Source organism: Populus euphratica, unplaced genomic scaffold, assembly GCF_000495115.2.
Source record: "Populus euphratica unplaced genomic scaffold, PopEup_1.0 scaffold310.1, whole genome shotgun sequence".
NCBI classification, from domain to species: domain Eukaryota; kingdom Viridiplantae; phylum Streptophyta; class Magnoliopsida; order Malpighiales; family Salicaceae; genus Populus; species Populus euphratica.
This window is the reverse complement of record NW_011500197.1, coordinates 178,951-200,556: the sequence shown is the minus strand read 5'-3', so window position 1 is coordinate 200,556 and position 21,606 is coordinate 178,951. Positions and strand designations below refer to the sequence as shown.

General features: G+C 27.0%; 2 protein-coding genes across 6 annotated transcripts; both read right to left on the bottom strand.

Annotated features, from left to right (window-relative positions):
• Window positions 1-5,427: 5,427 nt before the first annotated feature.
• On the bottom strand, window positions 5,428-5,832 carry LOC105111806 (uncharacterized). Its single transcript, XM_011007264.1, has one exon. It carries the CDS (start codon window positions 5,830-5,832, stop codon window positions 5,428-5,430), a length of 405 nt encoding a protein of 134 aa, XP_011005566.1.
• A 451-nt stretch (window positions 5,833-6,283) lies between these two features.
• RGLG2 (RING domain ligase2) lies at window positions 6,284-10,480 on the bottom strand. Of its 5 annotated transcripts, none has more exons than XM_011007259.1 (13): window positions 10,335-10,480; window positions 9,972-10,063; window positions 9,359-9,629; window positions 8,910-8,994; window positions 8,688-8,828; window positions 8,470-8,583; window positions 8,273-8,370; window positions 7,920-7,999; window positions 7,732-7,837; window positions 7,502-7,629; window positions 7,184-7,367; window positions 6,768-6,824; window positions 6,284-6,670 (listed from the first exon to the last, which is right to left on the bottom strand). In XM_011007259.1, exons 3-13 carry the CDS (start codon window positions 9,614-9,616, stop codon window positions 6,590-6,592), a joined length of 1,332 nt encoding a protein of 443 aa, XP_011005561.1. In that variant the 5' UTR covers window positions 9,617-9,629; window positions 9,972-10,063; window positions 10,335-10,480; the 3' UTR covers window positions 6,284-6,589. The 5 variants fall into 5 exon arrangements, with proteins under 5 accessions (XP_011005561.1, XP_011005562.1, XP_011005560.1 ...); XM_011007260.1 differs by having other exon boundaries at window positions 9,942-10,049; XM_011007258.1 differs by having other exon boundaries at window positions 9,972-10,049.
• Window positions 10,481-21,606: the final 11,126 nt, after the last annotated feature.

The window sequence follows — 21,606 nt, the reverse complement described above, 5'->3', positions numbered from 1 at the left end:
GTGCCTTTGTTTCTTGAACAATATTCTAATATTTCCTATTACAAATTCTGAAAATTAAGGTAATGATATAAAATCTGTAATTATATATATTGAATATTTATTAAAAAAATTTAGATTTCATGATTTTTAAGTTTAGTATATTGGTTTCCATAATTCTTGATTTTTCTAGTCTCATTTAATGTTTTTATTATTTTTTTGTATAAATAGACTTGTCTTGTATTTTGAGTATTATATATAAAAAAAAATATGAATTTCTCTTTGAAATTTTATTCTAAATATATATATTCTTACTTGTTCTTTATTTTTTAACATGTTATTAGCACAATCATTTTAATTAATTTATCTTAAAATTTTAGCACGCATGAACTCGTGACTTGTATCAATTTTAATTTATTTTTTTTTGTTTTTATTATTCTTCATACTTTATAGAACACATTTGGTTTTGTGATTTATTTTGAAAAAATTTGCTTTTTTTTTACATTAAGATTTAAAGTTCTTGAAAAATTAGTATTGTAAGTTTCTAAAGAATTAAATTAATTGATTGTAGTTATTGAAGAACTAGTATTTTTAAAGAACTAAATAAATAGCTGATTTTTTCTCTTATATTCATGATTTTATTTAATAATTTCTTTTTTATATATAGATAATGTCCAATACGATGAAACTTGAATTTACCACTCCTGATATATCCAGAATAATTATTTTTCATGGGTCCTTAACGTTGGGATTCTTCTGGAAGCTATGAACATTAAAGACACCATCAAAGAAGAAAATAATGCATCCTTGCAAGATTGTGCAAAAACAATTATTTTCATTCACCATCATCTCCATGAAAGATTAGAAGTTGAATATCTCACAATAAAAGATCATCTTATTTTATGAAAAAATCTAAAAGAAATATATGATCATCAAAAGTTTATCACACTTCTTCAAGCTCATTATAATTGGTTGGGCCTGAGGTTGTAAGATTTTAAATCAATTGGTGAATATAATTTTTTTTAAAATTAACTCACAACTAAAATTGTATGGTGAAAATATCACATATGACTAAATGTTAAAAAAACATTCTTTACTTTACATGCCTCAAATATTGTCCTATAGTAATAATATAGAGAATATAATTTCAAGAGATACTCAGAACTAATTTCATGTCTTCTTGTGGCTAAACAAAATAATGAGTTGTTGATGAAAAATCATCAATTTCATCCCACATGTTCTAAACCATTCGCTAAAGTAAATGAAGCCTTTGTCTAAAAGACAAGAAATAACCAAGGTTATAGATATGGAAAAATAAATGAAAAGAAGATGAGATAATCCTTAAAAAAGCAATTCATCATATCACCAAAAGTGGAGACATAATGAAACCAGACAAGAAAAAGGTAAAAATTTTCATAAATTTAAAGATAAGTATCATCAGTGTAGTATGTACTTGTCACATGTAGTTAAGATAAAATTTACAGGTTTATATCAACCCTCTTTGAACCAAAATACAGTTGAGACTAATTTCATTCATAAAGACTATTTTGAAGGTTATAATTCTTATCTTGGTGTTTCTAATTTATTTAAAAATTCAAAGAAAATAGATAGCATGCTTAGTAGTGGGATCCTTAGGGAAGGTTAATATTTTTTTTATTTGTACTATGATATTTATTTTATTGCATTTTCAATAAACAATGTCAAATTTATTTTAGTTAAATAATAAACTTTAATTATATTTTGTATAGAGACATGACTTTTCATGATGGAGATTTATGTCTAACAGACAATATAACAGCACACACAATTCTTAAAGGAAAGAAATACTTTAAATATTTGAAATTAACCACAACTAATGATACTACAATATCAAGTCCAGTAGACATGATTAAAGGTTCTGGAAGAACTAATATTTTGTTACCAAATAACACAAAACTGGGTATCAAATATGCATTATATTCATCTAAGTCCAGAAGAAATTTACTAAGTTTTAAAAGTATATGTGCTCATGGTTATATATATATATTATTTCTCATAATTCAGGCCAAAAGCCTATACTTGAAAAATTATATGCTTTCTCTTCTAAAATTTATTATGCAATCATGAAATCTATTGAAACAAATATTGTGATACGCCAATAGTGTTCTAACTTAAAAATATATATATGTTTTTTGCATTATCGACTTGGACATCCAAGTCAATAATGGTACGAAGAATCATTGAAAATTCATATGGGCATCCTTTAAAGAACCTGAAGATTATTTTACCGAGTAAAAATCCATACGCTGCATATTCTTAAAGTAAATTAATTACCAAACCATCTCTATCAAAGGTTGTTATAGAATCACCAGCTTCTCAAAAAATTTGAATGAGATATATATGAACTTATTCATTAACCATGCAGACCTTTAAAATATTTATCGTATTAATTGATGCATCAAGTAAATGGTTATATATTTGTTTACTTTCTAGAAAAACTGTTACATTTTCTATATTAATATTATAGATTATCAAACCACAAGCATAATTTTCTGATTGTCCAATCAAGAAAATTTGATTAAACAATATTAGTGAGTTTACTTTTTAAGCATTTGATCATTTTTGCACTTCTATTAGAATTGATATTAAAAATCTTGTTGCTCATATGGATACTCAAAATGGTCTAACAAAATCATTTATAAATTGCCTTCAATTAACTACTAGACTATTAGTTATGAAATTAAAATTGTCTACATTTGTTTGGGAACATGATATATCATATGTTATATCATTGGTTAGAATTAAATCAAGTGATTAATATAGATATTTTTATTTGCAACTTGTTTTTGGTATACCACTAAATATATTTCATTTATGAACTTTTGGTTGTGCAATATATCTGTCTATAGCACCCCCCCAACCCCCCAACCCCACAAAGTACTAAAATGGATCCCAACATAGAATAGGAGTTTATGTTAATTTTGATTCTTCATTGTTATTAGATTCCTTGAACTTTTGACTAGTGATGTTTTTAAGACACATTTTAAGACTATCATTTTGATGAGAATATTTTCCCATCATTAAGCAAAGAAAAGTTAGTCCTTAAAGCACGACAAGAAATTACATGGAATAACCTGAAACTATCTCATTCTGATCTAAAAACAAATCAATGTGAACTTAAAGTTCAAAAGATAATTTATGTATAAAATATTACAAATCAATTACCAGATGTCTTCACCAACAATGAAAAGGCATTTAAATCTTACATTCTAGCTATAAATGTTCCATCTATGATTAAAATCCTTGAAGGGAGGGGAAAAAAAAAGGCAAAAGAATAGCAAAAGAATCTATATCATGTTTGAAGTGAGGAAGACTTGTTGATCCTAAAGACAAAAATACTAGAAAACAAAAATTACAACAAATAGATGATGGTACTTCTAAAGATTCTTCATTCATAAAACAGACAATAAATATTGTGTCAAAATCATCTCATAATATTGATCCTCCTAAAGAAATTCAAGTACCTAAAAATAATGAGATTTCCATAAACTATGTTCACATAGTAGAGATTTTGGATCAAAATAAAATTGTCATAAATGATGTATCAGCATTTAAGGTTGCTTTTGACATCACTGGAAGTGATGATAAAATAAAACCATAAATTGTCGAAGAATGTCAACATAAAAATGATTGGCCAATTTAAAAAGAAACAATCCAAACAGAGTTAAACTTACTTGCAAAATAAGAGGTATTTGAACATGCAATTCATATGATTAAAGGTGTTATGCATGTTTGATATTAGTGGATTTTCATTACAAAACAAAATGCAAGCAATTTTTTGAAATTGTTTGGTACAAGGCATGACTTGTAGCAAAAGGTTTCTTAAAGAGACTTAGTATTGATTATAAGAAAACTTGTTCTTTAGTTATGGATGCAATCACTTTCAAAAAATTTATTGGTTTAGTTGTCTCTATAGGTTTAATACATATAGTTACAACATATATATATATATATATATATATATATATTATTTTATAAAGATATTCATATGAAAATTCCTGAATGATTCAAAATGCTTGAAACCTTTTATGATAAACCTAGGAGTGTTTATTATATTAAACTACAAAAATCTTTATATGGACTGAAACAATCTAATTGAATGTGATATAATCATCTTAATGAACACCTTCTAAAAAAATAATTTGAGAATAATGAGATTTGTCCATGCATTTTTATTAAGAAAATGATATTCAAATTTGATATTATTGCAGTATATGTTGATGATTTAAATATTGGTATTCCTGAAAAGCTCATAAAAACTACAACATATTTGAAAGATAAATTTGAGATGAATGATCTTGAAAAGATAAAATTTTGTATTGGTTTAGATATTGAACATTTTTTAAATGAAATATTTATCCATCAATCAACATATACAAAAAAGATCCTGAAGCATTTTTACATAGACAATGCTCATCTTTTAAATACACCTATAGTTGTTTGATCACTTAATGTGAATAAAGACCCTTTTTGACCATAAAAAGAGGATAAAGAAATTCTTAATCCAAACATATTATATTTTAGTGATATCGAAGCACTCATATATATTCTTTGCAGTCAATTTATTGATAAGATATAATTTTATTTTAATAAAAAAATAAAAAAATAAAAAACACTAGAATGAAGTCAAATATATATTTCACTATCTCCCAGAAAATAATTAAAGTGAAGTTATTTAATAGCACATGAAGTCAAATATATATTTTACTATCTCTCTGAAATAATTAAAGTGAAGTTATTTTATAGCATATTAAATTTATAATTAATTGGATATGGGATGGTGGTTGGTTATATTTATAATTAATTTGTTAGACATGGTGGTTGGTTATAGAGCAAAATCAGGTAATGGTAATAAAGGATAGAGTGCAAGGCCATGTTGGTGACAGAGCACGTCATGCGAGGAGAAAAGAATAACAAGTTATCGTTGAATTTAATAATATAAGAACTAAATATATAGTTATCGGGGATTAATTAATAAATTAATTAATTATGATAAATTATATAGAATAAGTTATAATTAATTCAATTATCAGCGTCGTCGTCATCATACGGCGCAGGCTAATGCAAAACGCTAAAGATCTAGAGATGAATATCCCTTGAACCTCCGTAGAATTAGACATCAGTTGCTATTCATGCCTGCAACTAGGATAACATCCCAGAGTCGGCTGCAAAAATCTAATTATTTTTTCTCATAAATGTATCCAGTGATTTGCTTAAACTTTGCTCAAAAAGATTTTGATGAGAAAGCTGATCTAAATATATTCCTATCAATAAAGAGTGAGATTGCAAGTAAAAGGGATCCATCAAATGAGAAAATAAACTCAGATAACATGTTTTTTACTGAATAAAATTACATCAAGCAGAGGACCTAAAAGCAACCTTACAATGGATCATAGAAGCTAGGAACCGGATTCAATGAGCAATTCTTGGAAGAGAGCTGTGGCCCGGAGGAAAGCTGTTAAGGTCAAGGGCATTGTTTTTATGATAAGATGTCTCGAAGGACTTCAATGGAGTGGGATTGACCTGAATGAACAGATAGTTCCCAGCAAAAAGATCACCAAAATGAGCCTGACCTTCCTTCAATCTCTTCATCACCTTGGCACATGAAAGCCTAACGGCAGAGACCAGCTTAACTCTCCTCCTCAATAATCTCCCCAGGCTTGGATCTTTGAGCCTAAACCTGTTTCTTATACGCACCCTCCTGAACCCGTGCCAACTTCTTGATTTGACAGTATTGAATCCCTGCCTTTCTTCATATTCATCACAGAAACCTTCATGCTTCAGTTTGTGGTAAGGAAACTTTGGGCACTTGACCATCTCAAAAGAAGGTCAAGTTTGTGAATCATGAAGTTAGAAGGCAAGTTATTTTTCGATGCACTTATAGCGAGTTTTGAATCACCTGTTGGTTTCGAGAAGCAGTTGAATACATTAAATGCAAAAGCAGAAGCTGCTGGGAAACAGAGTGGTGCCATGCATTATGGCTGGCCTTTTTTGTCCATAACGTACGTGCCCAAGTTCCCTACTTCACAGCTCATACATCTACCTTAGGATTATTGCTGTGTTCGTGTATATGATTTGTCACCACTCTCGGCGTCAAGTTTTCCATTGACTAAAAAAAGCCTCAAGTGCTTGTTTTCCCATTTGGAAATCTTGGCTCAGGTTCAACCTCACTGCCATTCACCATTACAAGTACGACGCCGGTTTATTTACAGTAGGAGTGCTTTTGGGCCAGCCTTCGGATTTTAATAAAAAAAGCAAAGAAGCAATCTCACAGAAATTAGAAGACTACATTGAAAATCCAATATGATTCAGCAGTGATGGAGAAACTGAACAATCACATGAAAAATGGGGACCGTACTTCAAAGATACCCACCCAGCAGGACTAGACCTACTCTCTGATTGATATCCTTACAAAAACTAAAATTGCACGCATGAGAATTGGGAGAATGTACAAACGGACATACATCTGAATCTGAGACCAACTGGCCAAACATTTGCAAGATTTAAATAACGAATCAAAAACAAAACAAAAAAATAACAACAACGAATGAGCCGTGTTAAGGCAGAATGCTACTTAAAAGAGCTTTATTCTTGTTTCGATCGAACTTCGACAGATTGGACATAACTGAAGTGTTTCTCCACAGTCGCAACATGTCTGATGGATAAAAGAAAAATTATGCATCAATTTCTTTCTGTCAACAGAACTCCAAACATATACGAAATGAGAAAAAATCAAAAGAGTATATATCTACCTGATGCCCACAACCAAAGGCCATGTCCTTTGAATTACTGAGGCAAATAGGGCAAAGCTGTACAATAACAACAAAGTTAGTTTTGCAGTCAAATCAGCTGATAAAGTAGCCTGACTTTGCTGAAAAATACATGGAAAAGGCAAGATGTAACTTGGAGAAGACAAGGCTTCCAAATGCAGTTCAATCCTAGATAATAATGCTGTTCTTAACAGAGACGGTCTTGTGTGGCACCAAATGGGGATGGCACAAAAGCACATAGAACAGTATGAAATACAACATACTTCAGTGAAACCTAAAATCCAAATCAAATACAATTGACTGGTTCTAAATGCAACAGTTTTATCTAGTGAACAAAACCCTAAAGAAAGCATCATGTCATTGATCCAAAAGCATTCCTAACATTAAAAGCAACTTACCTGATTATCATAAGTTGAACACGTAGCAGGTGGAGCTGAGCTGAAAGGTTGGCTGTCTCTTTGATAAGAAGGAACACTCGGCTTAAAACTGGCAGGACGAGAAGGCTTAGAGCTGCTGAAAGATGCTGCACCATACAAAGGTGGAGGCAGGGCAACTCTCTCAGAAACAATTCCCTTGCTCTGACTGCCCAATAAAAGATGGCATAACAATTAGAATGACAAGAAAACAGATGCATCACTTCAAATAAAAAATAGATCAAAATAATAATATATAAAAAAAAAACTTTGAAACTAGCCAGAGCGGGTAGCGTGCATTACCCCAATATATTAAGCTCTATAGTTGCCTTGTACTGAGAAGGAATTTCCATCAGAGCAGAAAGCGCAAATTCTGTCTCCTTTCTTGACGTGTCCACATTCTTTGACATTATTTCTGTGAAATTCACAAACTGGAGAGAAGCAGCCATTGAAGAAGCATATATCAAAAACCACCGTTTCTAAAAACAAAAGAGTAATTAAGATGGAAATCAAATAACACCCCAAACACTTACCTGGAAATTATCAAAGTCTCGAGCAGGAATGTTATCATCAAACTCCCTCATCATATCCCAGGGCCCATCTCCCACCCCAACTAATATAATAGATAAGGGAAGTTTGCTGTAAGAAAGCAGGTCTATGTTTAGGAAACAACCAGGAAAAAAAAGGAACTCCAGAAGAAAAAAGGTTACCCTGACTTTACCTTGCTCGTACAATGGCTTCGACAGTCTTCTGTTCCTGTGGACTTAGCTGTCCATGCTCCGTATCAACACTTCTAGTAACCTGAGACAACCATCAACAATAAATCAGTAAAGCCTTGGGAACAACACCTGGTTTGAATGAAAACTTTTCTGGCCATCAGTGACCAAACCACCATTCACATGGGAGAAATGATCACCGGTACAATGACAAGAGGTTGTCAGCATTCTATAATTTCTTGCATAGATAGTACAATTTTCCATCTCTCATTCCACTCATTTTGGTAACAAAAGCATGGCATTTCTGCCCCTTATTTGTCTCTAAATTGAGATTACAACTGTAGAAAAGATAGCATACCTGTCCATCTGCAATTATCAATAGTACATGGTACTGGCCAGCACTCTGCTCAACAATGGTCATTGCCATTTCAATGATTGGTGCAAATGATGTAGGTCCTGCAACAAAATGATAAGCATAAACTATAAAATCCAATTCTAGACTTCAATGAACACTATGAGATGAGAAGCACCAGTATCAAAAAACAAGATTTAAACCTGCAAGTCGTAGATTGGGCACGATTTCCCTATACCGACTCAAGACTTCCTCAAATCCATTGCAAAACCTCTCATCTGGATAGAAACTGAAGACGTCCTGATCATGTGTTGATGCTGCCAGAGAAAAGTGTTTGTTATTGGCAGTTGCATCAAGTGAATGCACTAGGCAATCTTTGATCTATTGAATTCTCATAACCAAGTAATTTATCAATACATACCATCCCCAAATCCAAAACAGGGAATCAAGTTATCCTCATCAAAGGCAGCCAGCGTTTTCCCAATAATGGATATTGCTTGTTCATATGGATTCAAACCATCACCAATATGATGCAAGCATCGTCTGTTATATGACCTGGCACCTATTATCAAATCAAATTTAATAGCCTGTTCTGCAATAGGTCAGGCAACATACATTTTAGGCAAAAATGATAAAGTTTAACCTGTCCACTCATTGCTCTTTGTGAAATCAATACCAACAATGAGATTGGAAGATTCAAGACCAGCACGTGCAAGAGCCTCAGTCACCTGCAAGGAAAATAAGAATTCATTTTACTTCAAAATCTCTGAAACTGGCAAAAAGACCAGAGCCCATTTCATGGAAAATGCACGACCATAGTAGAAAATGGAAATGGATGACGTTTTTAAAAAGAGAAACCACCACTGCCACCAAAACTGTTGTTTAAAGCATAGTAAATCATCCAAGAATGGCACAGTTACATCTGATGAAGATAAACAGACATCGAATCTAAATGATATTAAGAACCTAGCAAGGAGATACAAAAACACAAAACTTCATTTCCAAAACAAGCTTGCCCACCAAATCCTTCTTAATGCTGCTTATCTGACAGAAAACCGAAATCCACATAAAAACCACAGAAAATTAAATTACCTGGTGTAATGATTTGTAATCATCTGCAATCCTTGAATACTTCCTCTCGAGCCTTCTTCTGTCGCCGCCACCCCCATAGTCTTGAGAGGAAGAATAATGCTGCTGCGACCCAAATGATTGTTGTGATGCATAAGGTTGCTGTGGTGGTGGTGGTGGTGAATGATTATAACTTTCTTGACTATATGATGGTTGTTGATAGGCATCCCATGAAGATGGATTCGAACTCCAATTGGCTTGCCTTGAACTTTTGCCCCCCATCAACTTAATTTATCTACAATAAACCCCAATAATTAAGAAAAAACCACTTCTCTTCTCCACAAACTATTAATAACCAAGCACCAAAAATGAACCAAAAGAAACCCAACTCTCTGACTTGAATTCTTTATTCAAAACCCAATTCAGAAACACAAATATAAACCCAAAGAAAAAACTGAAACACAAAACCCTTTAATATTTCCTGAATTCAATTAAAGAAAAGAAGAAAAGGTGGACTCGGTAATGAAAGAAATAACCAAGAAGTTCCCAAATTTTGCTTCTTTAGCTATAGAAGCAAGTAATAGCCAAAAACAATGACTTCACATACACAACAGGCGGCGGCTGTAGAAGAAAGTACCTTCCACGTAACTTCTATCTCCACCGCTTTAGACCATAAGGGGGACACGAGAAGAAAGATTGAAGAGACAGACCGTACCTGTTCTTATATCACTTGCAGGTTAAGGAATTAAAACCAATTTGCTTACAAGAAATGATCAAAACACGCCACCATTAATTAATTAATCTACTTCTACTATTAAAACAAATTACAAGAAAATTAATAACAAAACATTAAGAAAGTCAACAAAAATCTTAAAATGAAGCACATTACCATGATCACCCAAGATCTAATTCAAGGAGATAAAATGATTGATAGAAAATTATCTGTTTAAATAAATAAAATTTGGAGATGAGAGAGAGAGGGGGGGGGGAGGTTACTTACTAACAACTCTTGGCAGGATAATAGTCTCTAAATGTTAGTGGAATGGATCTGAATCTGTTAGAGAAAGAGATGATACTCTTCTCGTGAAAGTTTGTGAAAGCAAAGTGAAAAGCCTTTTCTCTTTCCTTTTTCCTTTTCCTTTTTTATTTATTTGAGGGAATATTGACCAAATAATTCCAATAATGGCATCGTGTTGTCATCAATTTCATGGATCTCGTGAGGGAGGAAATTAACTTTGATTATTTTATTTATTAGTATTTAAAATTATAATAACTATTATTTTTTTAAAAAAAATTATTTAAAATAATATTTTATTATTATTAAAATATATTTTTGATACCCACACATTAAAATAATTTAAAATTATAAAAAAATATAATTCAAAGTAAAAAATTCTAAAACTTTTTAAAATACTTTTTATACACAAAAATAAATACAAGTTACTTTTTAAATTTTTTATTTGTGTTTTTTGCCATCTTACTTTTATCTCTAAGTATATCTAATTTTAATAAACTTTTATGTAGAAATACCAACTTTTATATTTTTATATTAATAAAATTTGGTGGCAGGTGTTTAATATCTAAGCAAGAACATCTCTTTGGACGGCCTTCTCTAGATATTTTTTACTTAGATTGGAGGGGTTCGAGTTCTTAATGATGATAAGATGTGAATTTAAGCCATCAACATCTAGCGTATTTTCAATTTATCATGTGCAATGTTGACTTCCAATTAATACGTGTACCTTACACCAACTATTATAGTATAGTTATATTATTTTTTTAAATTGCGGTTTAAATAAAAAATGGATAAATATTAATTCTTTAATTAAAAAATAATGTTTTATATATTTTCGGTTTTTTTAATATACTAGTGTTAAAAATATTTTAAGAAAATATTAATGTTTTATATATTTAAAACGAGTATTATACTTTGAAATGCCCTTTAATTTATTTTAAAAACTTAAAAGAAAAAACAATTTCATTATCAATTGATTGTCATTTTCTCAACAACAACCAAAAATGTAGCCCACAGAGGAAATTGACCTTTTATTACAAGATGTAGGGGCAAAATCAAGATTGTATCTTTTATTTATTTATGGATAAATGAGCGGTAGCCTTTTGGATATGCATAAGACTGGGAGTAGATATGGATTTGATAAGGATGTGTCGCTGTGTATCACGTTATTATATTTGGCTAATATACCTGCTTGTGTGTCTGGCTGCGATTGGGACATCACAAAAAAATTTGTTTCTTTATTTTGACTTCAACTATTTTTTTAATTTTTTACGCTCCCAGACATCCCCATTATAAATTAATTTCCTTCTTCTTCTGCATTTTGGATTTTTTTTTTATATAGTAATATTGAATTTGGAATAGTGAGAACGGATATGAATATTTTATTTCCACATTGTCTATCCTAACAAATTCGTTAAACAACAAGTGTTTGCTTGTTTGATTCTCATGCCAATTAAAATTGCTGTTGTTGTGACATAAAATTTCCATATGATTTTCATTAATTTTTTTAAACAACCAAGTGCTCTTGGTTTTGTAATATTTTGCTCAAATGTTTTTTAACATAATAAACAATGTATTCTTTGGCTAAACTCATTTTATAATAATTAAAAAAATTAAAATTTGAGTTTTCCACTTTAAAAATCTAAATTTTAATTTTTTTAACATAATAATATATTAAAAACATCGTAAAAAATTCAATATACAGATTTTTAATAAAAAAATCTAATTAGTATAAAAATTGAAAATCAAACTAAATTAAGAAAACTCCACAATCCCAGTCCACTTTTTTTTAACATATTTAAACAAAAATATTATATTTATTAAACTTTCATCTTAAAAAAATCCATTAACAACAAGATATGTCTTTTCCATGGCCAGCCAAACATTTCTCTCTCACCTCACATTACTCGGAAACTAAGATATAACAAAGGTAAAGTTTAGGATTGCAACATAGATTTTTAAATAAATAGGATCAAATAATATATAAATTAAAATTATAAAGATCAAATTAAACTTTTCTACGCCTCATTGACAAAGAAATTGAAGAGGTTTGTTTTTTGTGTTATTTGTATTTTTTAACTATAACTTCAAATTCTAGTTCATAGAATTAAAATTATAAAGATCAAATTAAACTTTTTTACTCCTCATTGACAAAGAAATTGAAGAGGTTGTTTTTTGTGTTAATGGTATTTTTGAACTATAACTTCAAATTCTAGTTCATAGAATCATTGTTTAATTTAATAATAGAATATTCTCAAGCTTTGCTAATGGGAGAGAAAAACAAATAGCTGCATGTAAATCAATGTCAATATATCATCTTGTAAGGACGAAATTGTAAAACAATTCATCACACAGTTACAACGAAAGCCCGTTTTCAGGATTTGTTGCTTGGCTATCCTTTAAATTTTTATTATCCTGCTTTTAAGATTGTTTCTCCTGTATTTTTGGTGGTTATGCAAATTTCTTGGTACGTGAAAGACTACGACGGGGTTTGGACCGTTGCTGTGTTTCTTGCTTGGATGTCATATATGACCGTTAATATAAGATAAGAGTCAAAGTCCGGCATCGTTTTTTGTTGGTTCTCCGTAAAATGGCGGTCGCGCGTGCTATTTTCACCACCCGTTTGGCATTTTGATTGAATTGTTTTTTCAAAATTTTTAATTTTTTTAGTTTTCATATAATTTTTTTATTTTTTTATTATTTTTATCTGTTGATGTTAAAAATAAATTTTAAAAAATTAAAAAAATATTATTGTAATATATTTTTAAATAAAAAAATATTTTAAAAAAATCTTTACCACACACTCAAATAGACAAGTGTGAGGGCATTTTCAATAAAATAAATAAATAAAAAGCTAAAATTAAAATAATTTTTCCTGATTATGCAGCTTTAAAGGATAGCTAAAATAATTTTTTTTATATAAAAAAGTTATTCCGCTTTAAAGGATAGCTAAAATAATTTTTTTATATAAAAAAGTTATTCCTATATATATATATATATATATATATATATATAAAAGCCAAAAGCATTAAAATAGACTATTTACATTTTTTTTTCTTTCATCTCCACAAGTTTCTCAATGTTTTTCTTTAAAAAGCTAAAACAATTAATATTAAATATATTAAAGTACAAACGCATGGTTAATGTAGGTTTTTTATTATTGAAATGCATATAAAAAAATCATTTTCACACTATTAAAAAAACTGTATCAAATATTTTAACATTCTTTTGCCATTAAAAATGCTATAGTCACAATACTTATCTCTAGCCTGAATGTCTTCAGTTTGATTCGATGTTATTATGCTATAGTCACAATGCTTGCCAGTGCGTTGTTTATGGTATATTTATATATTGTTGTGAATTTATAAAAAAATATATATATGGTAAAAAATTATTTGATTATAATGTTTTCAAAAAAAACTATAAAAACACATAAAAACATAAAAGAAAAAACCATATAAAAAATACTGTAACAATTTATAGTGTCTTGTAAGGAAATATAGTTATAATTTTTAACCAATTCAATATTATAAAAAAGAAAATTAACAAAGATAATTTAAAAAATCATAAAAAATCATGTAGTAAATGATTGTAGTAATCCATAGTGTTTTAAAAGAAAAGATTACAAAGCTAAATTCTTAACCAGATTAATATTAAAAAAAATTGAATCAACAAAGATAATTTTTTAAAAAAATTATATAAAAAAATCATGAAAAAAAGACCCATGTAGAAAAACATTATAGCAATCCACAATATTTTGTGAAAAAATCTACAATTGTAATTCTCAATTAGTTTAATATTACAAAAATAAAATTAATAATTTTTTTAAAAAAAACATAAAAAAAAATAAAAACCGAGGAAACATTATAACAATCAATAAAGTTTTTTTTAAAAAAAACTATAAAAATATATTTTTAACTATCTCAATATTAAAAATAATAAATTTGACAAAAATAATTTTAGAAAAAAAATATGTAAAAAAACACCGTAGCAAAATAAAAAATATATATGGAAAAATTGTACCAATCGATAATATTTCAAAGAAAAAAACTATAAAGTTAAATTCTTAATAAGTTTAATAGTAAAAAAAAATAACACAAAAAATTAAAAATGACACAAAAAATAAAATAAAAAAGATGAAAATAATTTTTTTAAAAAATAAAAAACAACATGTGGAAAATGAAAAAACAACATATGTAAAAAATATTATAGTATTTTCCTCACACATTTTAGAGTATGAATTAATTTTACTATAATCCATTTTAGCAAAGTTAACAAAAATAAAAAGATATTTTTTAGAAGATTATTTTTTAGAAGAAAAAAACTCCCAAAATTTAACCAATTTTTTTCATTCTTCTAATTATGATATTCAAGCAATATTTTAAATATTTAGATATCTTTCTTGGAATTTTCAAAGATACTATTTTGTATATTTAAAACATCCCCCTTAGTGTTGTTTTATCGAGGAACTCCACACCCAATCTAGGTTCCTAAATTGCATCTAATTTTAGAGATTTTATTTTAAAACGAAAAACTAAAAAAATAATTTTGAATTTTCACCATAAAATGTATTGGGTAGTTTTAATAAAATTTGATGTATTAATATTAAAAATATTTTTTTAAAAAAAAATATATATTATTTTAATATATTTTTAAATAAAATATTTTTTAAAATACAATAACTGCTATAATATTAAACACTACTTAATTGTAACACCTAACATCACTATTTTTAAAGAATAAATTATAATTTAATTCTTGTATTTTTATGATTTTAAAAGTTAATCTTTTTATTTTAAAAAATAAATAATTTAGTCTCTTAATTAAAGTTTACAATTTATTTAAAAAAAATTCTAAATTACCTTTTAAATACACTTTTAATTTTATAAAGTTTTTATTACAAATAAAGCACATAAAAAACAATTTAACTATAATAAAAAACCATCTCAAGAACCTAGGTACAACAAATATATATATATATATAGGATTTAATATTAGATTTCTTTAAATAAAGGGATCAACTAATTATTTTATTAGATTAGAAATGCAAGGACATGATAATAATATTTTTTTAATAATCGGACACCCATGAAAAAGCCAAACCCATGTATTATTTAAAGGATAAGGCAACTCTCCAAATTCTAAAACAAAAAAGGGCTTTAGTAGCATCAAGTCGTATCCAAATCTAATTGCGTAAGATAACCAACTTTTACATTAAAAAAAAAAATCAAAAGAGAATGGTACTGTATATCTTCTTATAAAATATTATTCACATGAATAATATTTTTTTTATTATTTTTGCTTTTAATTTTAATTAAATCCTTTAATATTATGGTTTTTTTAGGGATTGAGTTTCATATATATTTTTAATTTATTTTTTTATGAGGTTATTTCAATCTTATGATCTAGACTATGGATTTAATACGATAACTCAATTTAGTTGAGTTTTTTTAATTGATATTTTTTTTTAAAATTTATTATTTAAAATTGAGTTGATTGAGAATTAAGCTTCATGATTTATTTTGATTTTCTTTATATGAGATTATCTCTATCTCATTATTGAAATCATGAGTTTGATGAGTTAACTGAGTTAACTTAAGTTATTTTTTATGTTTTCTAATAGATTTTTCAATTTCAATCACATCATTTAACATTAAGTTTATTGGGGATTAAACTTTGTAATGTTTTCTAACTTCACAGTCATGAAGTTATCTTAGTCTCATAACTTAGATCATAAGTTTTTTTTTCTAATTGAATTTTTATCCTTAATCTTATCCTTTAACATTGGTTTGATTAATAATTAGGCTTCATGATTTATTTTGATTTATTTTCTATGAAGTTATTCTCATATCATACTTTAGTCACGAGTTTGGTTAATTAACATGAGTTAACTCAAAAAATTTTTGTTTTTGTGGTTAATTAACATGAGTTAACTCAAAAAAATTTTGTTTTTGTTTAATTTTTTTTTTTCAATTTTATCTTTTAACACTAGGTTGATTGAGAATTGTATTTTATAATTTCTTTTAAGTTGTTTTTTATTGGGTTATGCTAATCTCATAACACAATATATGAGTTTAGCATGCTAACTTGGGTTGACTTGAATTATTTTTTTATTTTTTTTTCAATTAATTTTTTCTCACTGTTGTTATTCAACATTAAGTTTATTAGAAATTGAGCTTCATAATTTATTTTGATTTTTTTTTTATGATTATCATGATCTTATGACTCAATTTGAGGATTAGTTGGTTAGTCGGACTAATCCAAATCAATCAAATATATTGTCCTTTCAATATTTACATATAAAAATTCTCATCTTGAATTTTTATTTTGAGTCAAATTATATTTTTACTGGTCATATAGGTTGTCTTTGAACCTATCAAGTCAACCAAGTCATATCAAATCAATTACCATATAGTTTTAAAAACTTTTCCTACTAGAAAAAATATTAGTAAAACTTAAACATTTTGTTTATGTCAAAAAGAAATTTGTTTTGAACTAAGTACTACATATATTTTGGATTGACAACTTTTCTTACTTTAAGATAGAAAAATTAAAAAAAATACTTACTTTATCAATTGAATTTGAATTAAATACTTTAATTGAATTCAATTATAATAGAGAATTTGTTTCAAATAACTTATAAGAGTTGGAAAATTATGTTTGAAATCATTTTCTTTGACAAGTATTTTAAAAATAAAGTGGTTAAACTCTACATCATGATCATTTAAAAAATTTTAAATTGTATAACACTTTTATTTGAACATGTTTCTAAAAAAATAAGAAAATTTTGATTTTCTCATCCTTATATGTAAGATAATATCTAATAATATCTAGTATAATAATCAACTATAATAAAAACATAACCAATCATTAAGACTAAAAGTTTTTACCATCTAAATAAAAACAAGTCTGAATAATACATTAAAGAGTTTTTATTAATGAAATCATGCCCTTTGTTGTTTAGAAGTCTATTAACAAGATCATTTTAGCAAGTTATGAGATCAAATGCATGTTTACACATTCAAACTTCCTATACAATGTCTAAGGAATTTCTAATATAACATCAAAATACTTGAGATCTTAATTAGATATATCATGATATCAATAATATATATGTAATTTAATATTTTTTTAATAAAAAAATTATGTTATCTTCTTTATTCACCATAATAATAATAATAATAAAAGCATAGTTTCAAACATAACTTTATTATTTTTATCATCTAACACAAAGCAAGTTATAGTTTAAACCATTAATAAGCAAAGCAAGTCAAATGAGAAGTCATCAATATTACACATGTTATGCACTTTAACTTTACTATAACCATCTAATATAAAACATTATTTACTGTTTTGAGAGAAAATAATAAACTTAAAACTTTTCTTTTATATAAAAAAAATATTCAAATTATTTTAGATACCATAAATGTTTAGGTCTATAAGAATTGGTGTTTTAATTGAAATTTCATTTTTCTTCATCTTTTAAGATCGAGACAAATAACTTTTTTTTTCATGATTGTTAAAAGTAATAAAAGAACTAGAAATATGAGATGAATATATGAAGAGGTTTTTATAGAATTTTTTTTTATGATTTATAACCCAAACCATTTTTTTTTAAAACAAAAATTTGTTTCCTTGAAAGCATAATAAAATATCTCTACCTTGTATAAACTTGTTAAAGTTGAAGTCCAATCTTAAATGTTTTTTATTTTAAGAACTAAAATTTTATATTTTGAAATGTCAGAATAAAAAGTGAAGATATCAACAAAAACTTTTTTTTTCTTTTTCCAAAAGCCCACAACTTTCAAACAATGTATCCTTTTCTATTAAATTCTCAAATTAATTTGAAATTAAGATCAAATTTTTTTAGAGCTGAATTCTTTTTATAAATGTTTTTTAACTTATTGTACACCTATTTAAAAGTATTATAAAATATTCATGAGATGTTCATTATTAAGATTATCTAGCTCAATATCTTGAAATCCTCAAGTTAATTTGAAATTAAGATCAAATTTTTTTAGAGCTGAATTCTTTTTATAAATGTTTTTTAATTTATTGTACACCTATTTAAAAGTATTATAAAATATTCATGAGATGTTCATTATTAAGATTATCTAGCTCAATAGCCTTTTGTTATAAGATATTGTTCTTCTAAGGTGTTAATATTGTCATATTTCATCATTATACAAAGATTGACTCATTTCTTAAATTTAGATTCATCATCGTTTTTGTTTAGATAAAATTATTCCGAACAACTTTCAATTACTTCATGTTTTGGGTTTTTGATATCTTATTGTTGAGGAAATCACTTTATATATGTTTGTCTTCTAAGAAATTTCTTTATTTAGCATACTTTTGAACTTCCTAATAATAGGAGCAACTTCTTATTCATTATTATTATGATATTTAGTTTAGAGTGCAATATCTTTTTTCTTTATGTCAACTGTTTTTTTTTATCTACATTGAGCTAATGAGTAATGAGAGATCCAAAAAGCTCATCTTATAAATTATTTCACTTATCAATAATTTATATATTAAGATCTCAAAGTCTATATGGAGATTTTAAAATTTTACTAAAAATCTTGGATTTCTTAATGATTTTATAAACCATTCACAATGGTCATAAAATCCATACTCATCTCTTTATTCCTTTCATAATACTTCTATATAAACATATTAAAACCACATACAATAGTGTTGGTTTTGGATTCTTTGACTTGAGTTGTTTTATTTTATAAGATATCTTTAAAGTTCTCCATATACTATGAATCATTATGAGAGTGAAGACCCCAATAAAATTTAATATCACATATAAAAAAATTAAAATCCTTAATGTTAAAAATAACTTTTTTCTTTTTGAAATCATGAAGTTTTTTAATAGGTTTCCCTAGTATTCATATCTTTCATGGTCTTATTGAGAATCTTAAAGCTATTTTCAGCATCTTAGATGTTAAGATCATGTGAAAGCAAATAAAATCTCGTCCTATAACTCTAATAAATATAATTAGAGCCATTAAACCAAAATGCCTTAAACTTATTGGTCATAATCTTTTATTTAAGATACTTAAGTCTTATTCAAGAGCCCAAAGCTCTTATACCAAATATAGGACCAAGAGTTAGGCTCGTAGCTTTATAAAGGATGAATAAACCTTGATAAAACAAAACAAAAAACTTATAAAGAAAAATAACATTAATGAAAACGAGTATTAGGTGAGTAATGCATAAACATAATGAACTTGTAAGATAAGTATACAAATAATAAAATAAAGAGTGTATGAGTAGAGAGATCAAACCAAAAAAATTATCCTAATTCAACCATTTCCAAATCTAGTCCCCAAGCATAATATGTGATAATTAAATCAGCTTATGCTTTCCTACTCCTACCACAAGAAAAAAGCCTATAAATCCTTTAGTATAACATTAACACAAGTGTTGTTAATACATTACCACTCTTACATACACGATATTTCAACAAAAAAAATATCTAAAAAAATTATGCCAATCTAAAGTGTAAATCAAACCAAATAAGCATGGTGACATAACATGTATGCTTTTAAGAAAGAAAATTTTTAAGAAAGATGTAGTGATAATTAAAATATTTTTTTGTTTGTTTTTCTTTTTTCTAAAAACATAAGAATGAAAGTACTTCAAAAAACTAGTTATTATCCTTTTTGTGGAAGTAATCATTGCATATCTTATTAGATATGTGCATAAAGTATTTTTCTTATCCTGATATCTCCTCTGCTAGTTATGGGCTCGCTCTCTTTGTAATTCTAATATTTATTAAGTCCTAAGGTATTTTTTTTTAGACCAATACTTGATTTTTCTCAAGGTTTTCATTTATAACTAGTTTCAGATGACTTTTATATTCTTGTTTAACATAGATGATCATTTTAATAATTTTTTTCAAATATGCTAGATACAAAATTAGATAATTTTAAGTATAATAATCTTAAATGAATGAAACTAGTATTTTAGTCCCTTAAAATTAGAGTTCACAACCTTTGAGCCAATAGATTGGTTATTGGGTAGTCTATTTGATACTTAGTTTTCAAGAAAAAAAAAACATTATTACATTGAATTTATTCAGGATAATATGTTAACAAAAACATATTAAGAGTATCAAATTCATTATATGGTTAATAATTACAGTTTAGTTTTTGATGTAAAGTGTAATGAAAGGATATGAAGTTCTTTTATATTGAGAAAAATAAAACATAACAAGGTTTAAAAAAAACTCATTTTTTATTCATCAATCTTCCTCTTCATTAATAGGCTATTAAAACTTTTTTAAATAGAAAACTATAAAACTATAATAATATTGAAATAGAAAAATAAAATAAAAATAAAATAAAATTCTTAAGCTATTACTAATTTTCTAAAGAAACACTTTTATAATAAAATAGGTAACAAGTTTTAGGAAACATTAAAATTAAATAAATATTATTATAAGAATATTTAAGTCCAAAATTACTTGATACGCACCCTCCATTAGGATCTCTTATTTAAGAAAAAGCTATCCTCTTGTTCACCATCTTAAATTAAACTCTTTATACCAAAAAAGAAGAAAAATATAATAGTATGATCATTTTTTGTTTAAAATAGCTTGTTTTAAACCTTTTTGCATTAAACTTCACATAATTAATAAAATTAGAATGAAAATAACTTACTTTTAAGCTAAAATCCTCAAATCCAATAAAGTCAATAAAATATGCCTTTTTAACACTAGAAAAATAACAAGGATTCTTAAATAGACAAATTATATCATATTGTATGGATTGCCATTTGAATTTTAGTAGACTTATTAGTTACTTGCGCATGATGTCTTATACTCGTTCCATAAACCAATGTTCTTACACTTTTTTATCCTTTACTATAGTCATTAGTTGTTTCATCTAGTTTGTTTTCATAATTAAATATAAAAGTATCTTTGCTATCTCTTTAAAATATTTATTTGTAAAAAAAACCATCTTCTTTGTAGATTTTCTTTTCTTATATTATTGCACATGATGTCTTATAGTCATTTCATAAGCCAATGTTCTTGCACATTTTTGTCCTTTACAATAGTCATTAGTTGCTTAATTGATTAGTACTTAAAAGTGCATTTTCATTAAGGTTTTATATCATCATTTTGCAATTGAAGTATCAATAACTCCTTAACTAAAGCATGTTTTTGGCAGACAAGAGAAGATAAGGATTGTCACCAAGTCAAGAGTTGGCCACCCACTCATCAATTAGTCATCAAATCAATAGTTCC